We start from the raw sequence: 13,194 nt of genomic DNA on the forward strand, positions 1-13,194 counted from the left end.
TATGATGTCCCTCTTCCCACAGGTGTTTTGCAAAGTGGGATTGCTGTAGATTCCCCGTGCGCAAACACCTTTTGTGTTCTTCAGTTCTGGTCCGGAACGCCCTACCCGTCTGCCCCACTTTTTTTATAAAATACTAAGTACAAAAAATTTTGAAAACGCCCCCAACAACCCCTTTTTTAGTGAAGGGTTGAAATAACACGTAAGGTTATTGGGAGACATTTGAAGTTTGAGCAGTACATACGACTAAATATAGCGCATATGATACATTCGCATGCAATGAGTACACCAGAGAAGTGCTTAACCGTGAATTGCATAAGATTATGACAGAGAAAATAAGTTTTCCACCGTGAGTTTCTATTTTTTCCAGGCGCACCGCGTCCAATTTTTCCATTGGCAACTGTTTCACCACTTATTCTCCCACTATAACAATATTACAAAAGAGGATCCTCAAGACGGCCTCGAAATGTGTGGTCACACATTTCGAGGCCGTCTTTAAATGAGTTTACAAAAGTCGCCACTCGTATCGCTGACGGACAAATAGATCCGAATTTCACGGAGAAATAACGTATAATCAGGGGTATTTACCGAAATTTCTACACATGATAATGAGATCTATCAAATTCATTATTTGCCCATGCTATTCAAGAACAGAATTATTTAAACAAAGTTACCTATTCTTGGGACCGAAAATTTACTGTCAGTTACCAAAATACATAACTGACGAAACGAATGTATACAGATATTGCAAAAGGGTAAAGATGTGGTTGTTTGATCATAATGATGTTTCACATTTGCTTAGGTGAATGAGATATTGTATTGAAGGGAATGAGATTCTATTATTGTTTTATGTCAGTTAGTGGTTTAATATTCTATATGTTTATTTATATATATTTTGTTTACATATTATACATGTTTCATATGCTAGGGAGCTTATTAATTCTCAATCCGAATGATCCAGCAAGGTAACATTTTTGTGTAATATGTACAAAAGCACTCTAACTGAAGAACGAGTCGGTAAACCCAAAGCGGAGTATTAACTCCAAAGGAGTACCTATGTTCCTGTAGCCATGTAATTCTTAAAATTTATATTTGTGTGGAACAATAAACATTATTATTATTATTATATTTTATATTTTCTCAGCATTTTTGCTGGTTTTAGGCGAGGTACGGGTATCACCAAGTACTCTCGTCTCTTTATTCTGTTTTGAAAAATTTTCTGACAATTCGGCAAGTATTTAAAATTGCTGCTTTTTGTGTTGTAATAAACAAGTTTTTCGGCAGTCCAATATTTTGAAGACCTTGATGGAGTGAATGAGGCACTACTCCTGTGGCGGAGATAATGATAGGTTTTATGTGTACTTTATTTGATTTCCACAATCTCTTAATTTCATTTTTAAGTTTTTCATACTTTTCCATTTTGCTGGTGTAGGCTGTAGTGATATTATGCGAATTAGGTACGGCAATATCTATCAAGTACGTTTCATTGCGAGTTTTATCTTGTACTACTAGATCAGGTCTAATGCTATGGACTGTTTTATCGGTAATAATTGAACGGTCATAATAAATCTTACAGTGGTCGTTTTCAAGGATGGTTTTAGCTGTGTACTTATAGTAAGGATCTCCATTTTCTATGAGTTTATACTTCAGAGCTAATTTCTGGTGTATGATGTTGCATATTTGATTGTGACGGTGCAGGTAGTCTTTTTGAGATAAGTTAGTGCATCCACTTGTAATGTGCTGTATCGTCTCAGAGGCATTATCGCATTCTCTGCATCTGTCATCCAATAAATTTGGGTGTTTAATTATATATTTTTCATTATTATTATTATTATTTTTATTATTCCTTGCAATTACAAACATTATACTACAAATTGGAAAAATGTGGATCACCGCGCCGCGGGCATTTTTGAAAAACGATGAAAATGCAACATAAATGTGTCAACAGAAATCAGTCTTCTGAGGAATGGAATCGGCCCTTCTCCATGCAGCCCCCTTGGACTCTCCGAGCGTCGACAAGTTGACCTGAATACGCCAACAGGTTCACTGGCGAAACTGTTTTCAATGACAACAATGCAATCGGAGGAAATGGAAAATCATCATCGCTCCCCACAAACCAAAGAAGCAATGGTTTTCTTCCATATTCCAATAATTATTAAATACTGCCGCCATAAAAGAGCTATAATTACTCAGTTACCCCCAAAATGAATATTCTGAGGCGATTGTCCTTTCAGAAATGCCGTCAATGATGAAATCGACAGGTTTTAATGAGATCACGCTTCCTTACGTTCTCCTTCTGCCCATAAATATACAAAATATTTAGGACACAATTATGCTTTAGGATTAAAAGAGATCAAATTCCAAATTGTTTCATACCAAATCAAAACAATATTTGGGTTTTCATTTACTATTATCAAAGTTTTTAGGGAAGGCCATTTCGTTTTCATTGGTAAAAATAGGTGAATCTGTATTGTTAATAATAGCTATTTTAACTGTACTTTTGAAAAAATTTTAATTTAAATAGCAACTTAATCCCTTATTTTCCCACAGTTGGTACACAACTACCGCATCCAAATGGAAGGCCAACAATATCAAGGTGAAACAACCACTTGGCCGAGAGAATTGGCTTTCACAATCCGAACGGAATTAAGCTTCAAGAATATGTCGTCAAATTTGTTAGCATTTGATGAGGATTGCTTTGGGTAAGAATCACAGACGATGAAAAATATTCCTTAATAAGATTACGCTGCCTTGCTCGGTAATAATTGAAACCGGACAGGATAGTTTAGTACAATGAATTTTTCATCCTAAAACTGTATGTAAAACTAATTTTCCCGTTTCATAACTATTACAACTATTTCTTATTATTTTTTCCTCTTTATCTTATTTATCCTTAAATATATTCATCTTACAAATGTTAACATAATATTTCAGTATTCAGAACTTCCCTATAAACGTGTAATGAATGCTACACATTTAATAGCATAAAACCACGTTGGTAGCATAGAATAATATAATTAATTTTTATATCAAGAATAAAATCTTAAATGATTAAAACTTCAAGTAATCGCTGTTCATTGTTAACTGTTGTTGACTGTCTGACCCTAAGATTAATATTTCATTTATTACAGATAGGTATATGTACCTCAAATCATGAAAGATGACGCTTAAGCAAAATGCAAGGCAGCATGCCGATCGTTCTACTTCTTTTAGCAGCTCGACATAGAACCCACTTCTTTTAATTTTTCATATGAAAAAGAAGCTGTTTTTTACCAGAATGGACTTTTTTCCTATTCTACTCTATACACCGATTTAATTCTACATTTTCCCTCCTATTTATAATTGAGAAAATATTTTGATAAGGTGGAACAGTGATCCACTTGAGCAATTCAATTCACAGCCAAACCATTTCTATAAGATTAGTTCGAAGGTATAGTCAGTTATCAGAAATCCACTCCAGGTATGGTATGGTATTTTGAAAGAGGCGACCGACAGTTTAGGTCATTTGCGCCATGAGGGAATGGTAGGTAAGGAAGGGTGGAGAGAAACACGGCGCCGGCATTAGCCTAATCTTAACGAAAGGCGGTTAACCAAGGGGATCACGGTTAACGTCCCATCCGACGGACGGAGTGTTGTCCTTAAAATGTCCTCCACGCAACATTCAAGCAGGGATCGGGCAGTCTCTGAAAATTCTCTGCCACCGCCGGGATATGAACCCGAGCCCACGGGATGGGAAGCCAACACTCAAGCCACCACAGCAACCCGAACCCCGCGAAATCCACTCCATTTATCATATTAATAATGTGTTGATGATGCATGTACTTCTATTGATTTATGCCATTTGAAAATGAGTGAGCATATTGGAAGAATTTGGATTTCACTTATCCTACGGATCACAATGCATTACTCAAAGGGGCTGTTTAGAGGAGGCCCGATTCCATCCCATATAAAGCTGAATTCTGTTAGCACTTCGTTCGTATTTCAATACGTTTTCAAAAATTTCCGCGGCGCGGTGATGAGTGAAATGCGATCAATTGTTTTTCCATTTTGCAGTATAATGATTGTAATTCCGAGGAAAGACATGGAAAAAAGTGTATACATCACATAAGCATGTATATTTACTGTTAACACCCCTTTATATTATACTTTATTACCCAGTGAAACTCGGATCATTTTGTCCGTCAGTGACGTGGACATTAGTAAACTGCCTTTAGTAAACCTATTTGAGCAAAACCAAGTTGAGTCATAACACATTTATAGACCGACTTGAGGATCTTGCTTTTAATATGCGTGGCATTAATCATGGCAGAGTGAGCGGCGCCAATTCAGTTGCCTTTCGGAAATGAATAATAAGTTCCTACCTACCTCGCATGATTTAGAACAATATTCACGCCAAACTCGGTATTCTTTGAAATGAAGTCATTTCAAGGAATGAAAAAAAAATTTCAGACATTATACCCGATTTTTTTTTCATCCCTTGACTATCTCGCAGCATCACCATCGTAATATTCTCCCTACTCCTCGCACAACCTTATGAAGTCTACCATTCTTTATAATTTATTTGACAATACTGTTTAATATTATTTTTTCATTGTTTTTTTACGTTTTTCTTCCTGTTAGGTAATTGTTTTATTTGTTATGGTAAGTCATCTGTAATTAGGCTCGTGCTATTTTTGGGCTGCAGTAAATTAATAAATAAATATAATTAATGAATATAATAAGTGACTTAAGTCAAGGATGTGTAAGAGGGCAAACATTTACATTAATTTTGCAGCACGCGTAAGATTTATTCGCGGAATATTAATTAATTAATTATTATCAAGCACGGAAAATTTATTTTATCGAAAGAATGCGTCAAATTAAATCAATTTTACCCCAAAAATGATCTGAAGAGTTGATAAAAACTTCAACTTTTTTACACATTCCACATAAATGAGAAATAACAATTTTACTTGAGATATAAATTTTGCTTGAAATTATCAGAACCAGAAACTGATGTATCAGAAACTATGCGAGCGGGGACCCAGAAATAACCGAACGAAAATAGCTACGTGCGTATCTGTTATAGTTTGGAATTATCCGGCTACATGGGTGTGAATTCACTCTTTCTAAGTCACTATGCGAAACTTTGCTTGCCTTGGGACGGTTTTAGCAAACCCCTTGGACAGTTTTCCTTCGAAGATGTTTTCGACCTCTTCGATTTTTGTATTGGCTGACATTCGCGACCAGCGTGCAGCGTTATTGTCAATATGTTTTCCACTCATTGTCAGAAAAAGTGTGTAGGAGGCGGTTTAATTGTTGCCAACAGATTTAAAAGAACACCCCTTGAAAATATCCCAAGTGTAGTTGCGGAATTCGCACTTCAAACGCAGCAACATTTCGATCGAAGGTATTTTTAACTCCCATGTCCAGAGCAGATGTAAACTTGGAAATTAATCGTGCCCTCGTGTACGAGAATAGGAGGCATACTATTGATGGACCTGCTGAGCAATATAGTCTGTCGTTGAGTCCTATATTTGCAAATGATAGGAGTTGTGGCAAAATTTCACCCACCACTTGTTGACTCTTGATCAAACCGTTTATGCGTCAAAAAAAACTTACGATACAGCTTCCTCACCATCCTTACCGACCGGATATCGCACTTAGTTATTTATTTTGTTCCCCCGGATGAAAACGGCGATGATAGGGAAGCGTTTTGATGACATTCCGGAGATGAAACTACAATCAAAGGCGGCACTGCATGGCATCGGGAAGGACGAACACCAAAGGTGTTTCGCGCAGTGGAAAATCTTTTGAACCAATGTATCACTGTTAATGGAGAGAACTTCGGAGATTACAAACATTTGAAACACAAAAAATAAATTCTGAATATTTTTAAAATTACGTCCGGTTATTTTTTGGTCCCACCTCGTAAAAAATATGCAGATATCAGTTCCAAACTGCATTTATACTAGCGACATCAAGGTTAAAAATACTTTGGGTTCGGCTGTACAAAAATTCAACTTTTTCGATCATTTCGACGTAAAAGACAAGAGAAATTGAGCGAGCGACCAATTAGTAGCGTATTCCTAATTCCTAACTGTTTTTACGTAATAGCGAAATTGTACTTCACATTGATGAAGACACAGAAATCCATCAGTTGGCTCTGCAAACACATCAAGAGGAATTATCTAACTTGATTGCAAAAAATCTGGAAGATGTGAAATACTTGTTGACTCAAGCTTTCAGTAAGGCCATATCTACAATAAAACTTAGAGGATATCTACCGAATTGGAACTATGAACGTGAATCCATGGCCCAGCCGTCACGAATGAGTATTTCCGGAAATATATCCTTCTGTTCCCTGGAAGAGCTCATCTACTCGGAAGATAAGGAATTTGGGCAGAGTGAGTATTTACTGAAACTTTTTTTTTTTATTTTAATTTTATCATACTTCAGTGGCATGTATAGCACAATAATAAAACAAATTGATGATCGTACTCTTCAAACCCGCAAAATTGAATATTTCACGTTATTTAATGAAAACACTTCGTGCAAGGTTTAGAAACTCAGTGGGCTGAGCGGGACTCATTTTAAGCTGAAATTATATACGTCGAAAATTAAGGTCTTTTTTTGTACCATAATGGCTTCTATAGGTCTATAGCTAACTTCCGTTTCTAATTCTGTACTATGGTCTAGCCGTCTGTTCTCGTGCGCAGCACAGTTCTAAACAATGCCTATCTTACTTATTATTATTATTATTATTATTATAGTAATCTACCGATTAAGGTAGGTTTCCATGGAGTGTTCAAGAAGTGATCTAGAAGCCTCCTTTTCCTTTCAGCACTGCCTTCTTTAATTCACTGTAAGGTCTATTCCCTTTCAATCTATCTAAAAATCCTTTTCTTTTCCGTCCTCTCCCTCGTTTCCCTAACATTCTAGCCTCTAACACCTTTTTCAACATCCCCTCCCCGCTAAGCACTAACTCAATCCATACCTTCTGTTTCCTCCGTATCTCATCTAAAAGCTGCCTCTCCTCTCCAATCATATCCAGTACTTCGTCGTTCTATCTTACTTAGATTAATAGTAATTAATGGTTATAACTCTAACTATATAATGAAGACCACTTCATTACTTTCCATAGAAATTCCTTCATAAACTAATTGTTTATCTTAATCTTCATTCTTAATCAATAATATTACAAACTGTTCAACAATCGATTCTCTCAACAATCAAATCAAATATCCTCCTGGAATACATAGATGCAAATGGCGCAGAGCAGTTATTCATGTTTTTGACAGTGTTTCACCAATTTTAAAAATCTGAAAAAAATAGGAATATTCTTTGATAAAGGATAACAACATCCATTTTTTCCGGCGTGTCTATTGTTTCCTAAAAATTTTAATTCAATTTTGAAATTTCCAAACGTATATGCAAAAGTTTAATTTTCCGTCAAAAATGTTTGAAAAAAATCAGGATAGTAGAACGTATTAGTGCATACATTTCAAAATTAAGAAGCAGATTTTACAAAAATAAAAACTGGAGATAAGGTTAAAAACGAAAAATCGTGTTTCAATATTTTTGGGGCTAATATCCAGTTTTAGGGCTTGAAACTTTGGGAAAACACAAAATTTTTGATGCACTTTAAGTGTATATTTTTTATTTTACAAGACATTTGGGGGCACTTTATACCATCTTAACCGGCTAGACTCTTTTGTCGTTTTCCTCTTACTTTCCGTCCCTTATATCCCGAAAAGTATGGCGAATTGGCAACTGAAACCAAAACTACACCTGATGGGTGGATTTCCATTGCCAATCATCTAGCAAAATTTGAACGGAATTCGGCGATGGCACCCGAGGGCCTTCCCTTGTTACTCAAAATTAAACGGAATACATACTTGCAATCTCCTCTCAACTGCATGAATCAAAGATGAATTGTAGCAGTCTCTTCAAATAGATACCCATTTAGATATTAAACGCATTAAACTTGAAATTTCTTAGGAAATGTGAGTAAACTCTTCTCGGGATTCACAATGGGTTAATTTATTCATATTAGCCAACATTTCAAGGTCCAACTCGGGGATCATCCTCAGAGCTACTGAATATTGACTTTGAACATTTTCTTACTTGGATAAACCCGACGGGAATCCCGAGAAGGGATTGCCCTTAGAACCAGATGTTTGCATAAAAGTGCTGGATCGTTTACTATTTAAGAAACTTATGGTGATATCTATCTAGTGAGATTCAAAGTTAATCATGTTAGAGAACCATGTATATTTTCTATTGAATAATCGATACGTATATATAAAATTTTATCAGGTATCTTAAGATGTATTCTATATAAATTTATTAAGTAATATGAAATTTGAGCATACTTCTTTCTATAATTATTACTTGTTTCATTTCTATTTTATACACGCCACTCTTTCAAAATTTCAATTGTAATTATTCTATCTAGGGTTTTTAATCCGTTTAACTTTAATAAATAAGTAAATTATCTCGGTTCAAATTTCAGGGGGACCAGCATCCATTGAGTACGACAAGAGGCTACCTTTCCTTATGAATGCATATCACGACAGGTAATTACTGTGATCATAAATTTGTCTCACATAATTCAGAAAAACAACCATGGTTGCATGAATTCATGACTTTGGACAAGAAATTCATGGACAGATTGCTGTGGTAATTAGAATAATAATAAATAAATTTTTATTTGCTAAACGACCTTGCGCACCTCCAATTTAATAACTAACTTAATTTCTGTTAACAAAGAAATAGTGAATTAAAGTTCACGATATCGCTTACTGTGTCCGCCGTTTATCAGTATCTACAACTTCTATATTACGGACAAGGAAATCGTGCGCCCGAATTGTCAAGACAATATTTTTATGCTTTCGTTATTCTTATCCAATTTTTTTTTCTCTGCATCTTGATGTTATTGATAATTATAGAGATATTTATAAATACATGCGCTAAAGTTTGAGGATTCTAATACTTAAAAGAGACAATTTTCCTACATATTTTTGTCAGAGCCTTCGAGGTATACTTTAAGGATCACTTAGAGTACTACTTGAAGGCAGCATTAAACGAAGCCAACAATATTATCCAACTACGCGGCGTTAACACGTTTGAAATCCCAGGAAAGCAGAGATATCAATTGACCGAGGTAAGACCATTTTATGCGAATTATGCTTGCATTTAACGTAATAGCTATCCCTGTTGGTGAATCTGGAAATTTCTTCATCACACAGGGCCCACTTGCAACAGTGGAATTTCTTAATTGTTCAGTTGATGACATAACGCCATTCCTGGTTCAAGAAAAGTTTATAGACAAGATACTGCACGAAAACAATTATCTTGAACTTCAATTCAAATCTACATTGTGGAGAAATTTAAAGGTAGGTCAGCTTAGACGGTCAAATGCATTCATTATAATAAAGGCCTTATATTAACGTTACTGAAATGCATAAATGATACTCATAAAAAAACAATAATTAAAAAAAGAAGAGAGAAAATAATTAAGTTTCAAATGGATACTAGAAATAAGACATGTATACTAGAAATTTGAAATGAATGTCAAAATTCTAGCAACAATTTGCAATAAAATCCTCAACTGATCCAGGTCACGGTACTCTACATCAATGTCACGTACGTCAAAATTCTAGTAATTTCTTTTTAATTAATTTGAAATTGAATGCTTTTTCTTTTTCATAGAAAAACATTTTTATAACTTTTTACGCCTTATATGCATCAACATTATGCACTCATGAGAATAAACTGAAATGGTAACCTTCCACACAATTTTATTTACCATTTTAGTTTTTTCTCATGGATATAAAACATTTCCACCAGATATCGCCGGACACTGTGAATTATATTCTGCACTCATTGTTTTGCATAGTCCTGATGAAGGTATATAAATATGCCGAAATGATTTAAATTCTTCAAGACGTGTACTAGAATACAGTGAATTGAATATAATGTAGTATCAGGATACTGTACTTATTTTTTTAAGGTTCGATGTCTCTACGAAGCAGAAGCACAGGAAATAGTATCCAATGGAAACATCGATGGTGATTTGCAGGATGTTATTTACAACATTAGGATTCGAATTCAATCCTCAGCTGACTCAGGTCACTGGTCTCTAGGGGCAGCTGAACTGCATACTTTCAAATTGGCATGTGTAGGGTGAGTATATAATACCATTATCGCACCTAACAAGAGTAAATTACATAAGGGTTTTAATGAGTCCATGGTTTTGGTATTCAATTTCCCGATCTCGTTTTAAAACAAGTCGGTAATGGTTGTATAATTAGATACTTAATATTACGTCCCGCTAATGTTCCTGAAGATTTCTAAGGAGGTAATATTACATGTTAAACAACATTTTATACGATTTCTTCGAATAAAATTGTTCAAATGAAAACAATTGTGATGCATTTGATAACTGCGGATCAATTGTTTCAACTTTTTTATTTAAAAAAAAAAACAGTGGGTTTTCGTTCTTACATGACACGTTTCAATGCGAGCAGAAATTTTATCCAACTGATTCATAAATAAGAGCAAAGTTCATTTTTATTAATAAGCTCTTCCAAATAAATATGGTCTTGCTGCTAATGCAATTAAAAAATGCATGAATTTAGTCTAAATGGGCAGATTTTGCAGAAGGGCTTTTAAATATTTTAAAGTCAATCGCATTATTCATGACTGCCGAATTCTGGGTTCTCCTGCTGCATTTGTTTTTCATTGACTACAGTTTTAAAAGCCATCCTGCTATCGTCTTCAGGTCGAAGGTGAGAAGTCTTGTTCCCAATGTCTCATTTTTAATTTTTAATTTTTTTATACTTTTTGAGGATTTATTCGTATCAGCGAATATAATTATTATCATGATTTTACGCCGCGTTGTATAAAAATGTCGGCGTAAAAGCATCCTTTCCTTGAGCGCTGTTTGGTCAGTATTCTCTTACACACGTCGCTGATTGGGTAGCCATTTCCTCCGTTAATATTAAGTGTTTTGTGGATTTCCAAAGCTTCCCTGATCTGCCTTAGATAGTAGAGGCACTCTATCTTCAATTCAATAACGAAAAATTCCATAACCTGGAATTTGGCAGTCATCATGAACATCGCCGCGGAAACGTACTCAGGAATCAATATAATTACCTAATAAGCCTCAAAGCTTCTGATGTGTGGAATGCCTCAGTCCAATAAAATGCTTTTACGAATTGAATTCGTGTCTCCTCATACATCCTGTGTCCAGCCAATCAAAGAAGAAAAATTCATACATAATTCTTGGCTTCCCAAGGAAATTTAAAAAAAAATCCACGTTAATCTTACTTGATAACTGCGACAGTTAAGGATATTAAAACACCAATAATTACTTCTCATTACCTTTAAATAATATTATATTTATACATTTACAAGGGCAAGGAATAGGTTAGTTAGCACAACCTGCATTTAAATTTAAAATTTATTCAAGGCAAGCGAAAAAACTGCTTAGACCTCTTACGTTGATATTGACATCACCTGGCATTATATTCTATGTTCCTTATTTTTGTATCTTACTTGAGATCGACTCACATTTTAATTATGTTGCCTTTTCTAACATTCCACTTTTTGACGCAGCTGTTAAAATAGGAGAGTTTCCTTCATCAAAAGAAAACGAAAGGCATTGATTGCGATTCATTATCCACCGTTAGTATATTCATAATTTACAAATAATTTGGTTTTAGAAATCCCAGTTTAGACGAATGTAAATGGTCAATTTTAACCTCATTTGAAAAAGACCAGATTGCCGCCTAAGCAATGCCACTCCACGTGACGTTACAGGGACCTAGATGCTATACGAGTAGATAGCACTTTTACATCGTCTAAGATTAGCAATGTATGCATGAGGAACACAGCTCAGGGAAGCATCTCTTAATAATCACGTGTTCAAATTGCCTGTGGTCGGGTAGCCGGGTACCTGCTAGCAGGGTACTCTACGCTACCGCCATGCTCGGCCAGCATCGTAGCGGCGTTCATAGCTTACCACCCAGGTGACTTCACACAGCAGCAGCCAGACGTCAAACGTGCTTTTCCCAGAATTCATACTTACCCGTCGCGTCTTCGCGCGCTTGAAATTATTCACTTTTCATTTAATCGCGAAAAATATATATTGTCATTGAAAAATCTAAAAACTTCTAAATATGTACTCCGGGAGTAATAATCTTTCAATTTAGGCAGTAAAAAGATAATGGGAAACCACCCTATTCTAATAAGGCACCTCACTTAAAATTACGAAAAACATATTTCTGACCCGAAAATGGGAGTTGAAATGCCAACATTTTATGTGAACAAAATTTGAAATAACGATTTTTAAATTCCCAGTTGGAACATAATAAGGGAATTGTGCACGCATAACACCAGGGACTAAAAACTCACGCACAACTCCCGATTTTTCCGGTCGATGGACACCCTGTACATCATCTCCCATTATTATTGTCACTCCTATCATTTATCAGAGATTATTTTACATAGTACTTCCTTAATCACTCGGAATACGTAGCGTGAATCTTTGAAAATAACAATCTCTACCGATTCATCTCTATAAAAGAATCATCACACTCAGCCAGATTTAATTGAAACTTTATCTTTCAACAGAAACCTTGTCACTCAGATAACGCCATCAGGCAATTCTGATGATCAGATCAAAATATTATTTAACTCCACTGTCATCGACGCACTGAAAGTATCTGAGGACCTCTTCATTCACGCAATTGAAGATGCTATTCAAAGAGTGGATGCCTCCAAGTTTTTACCCAATTGGGATTACACTACAATTCCAGTGGCAGCAGAAAAACTGAGAGGTGTGATGTTCACAAAATGCTCAGAAGCTCGTAAGTACCCCAACTCAGCAGGTTCTTTAAAGTTATACTCATTCCTATTGCATTCATATCCTTGAGGAAAAGGTAAACCAAAATGGTGATTGAATACCATTATTAATTACAGCAAACAAATAAAATCCCATAATAATTACAGCAAGACGGACAGATTCGCTCATAGCCTCATTTTGGTTGATAAAACTTAACGATAAGCATATTTTAGATTCTAAATGTTTCATAACCATTGGGTGGGTGAGAAGGCAAGGGACACAAGTGATTTTTTTTTCTAACACAGTCACCGAAGATGATCGAAAAAATACACAAAAAATTATGGCTATGTATACGAGTGAATCTTTGC

General features: G+C 35.3%; 1 protein-coding gene across 1 annotated transcript in view; it reads left to right on the forward strand.

Annotated features, from left to right (window-relative positions):
- Nucleotides 1-13,194, forward strand: part of LOC124160865 — a 49,025-nt gene that overhangs the window by 13,721 nt on the left and 22,110 nt on the right. The window contains exons 10-16 of the mRNA XM_046536972.1: nucleotides 2,548-2,699; nucleotides 6,094-6,383; nucleotides 8,492-8,555; nucleotides 9,007-9,142; nucleotides 9,228-9,374; nucleotides 9,992-10,164; nucleotides 12,616-12,851. Of these exons, the coding sequence (XP_046392928.1) occupies nucleotides 2,548-2,699; nucleotides 6,094-6,383; nucleotides 8,492-8,555; nucleotides 9,007-9,142; nucleotides 9,228-9,374; nucleotides 9,992-10,164; nucleotides 12,616-12,851 (1,198 nt within the window). The remainder of the gene's footprint in view (nucleotides 1-2,547; nucleotides 2,700-6,093; nucleotides 6,384-8,491; nucleotides 8,556-9,006; nucleotides 9,143-9,227; nucleotides 9,375-9,991; nucleotides 10,165-12,615; nucleotides 12,852-13,194) is intronic.

The sequence above is a fragment of the Ischnura elegans genome, chromosome 6 (assembly GCF_921293095.1).
Source record: "Ischnura elegans chromosome 6, ioIscEleg1.1, whole genome shotgun sequence".
Taxonomy (NCBI): Eukaryota; Metazoa; Arthropoda; class Insecta; order Odonata; family Coenagrionidae; genus Ischnura; species Ischnura elegans.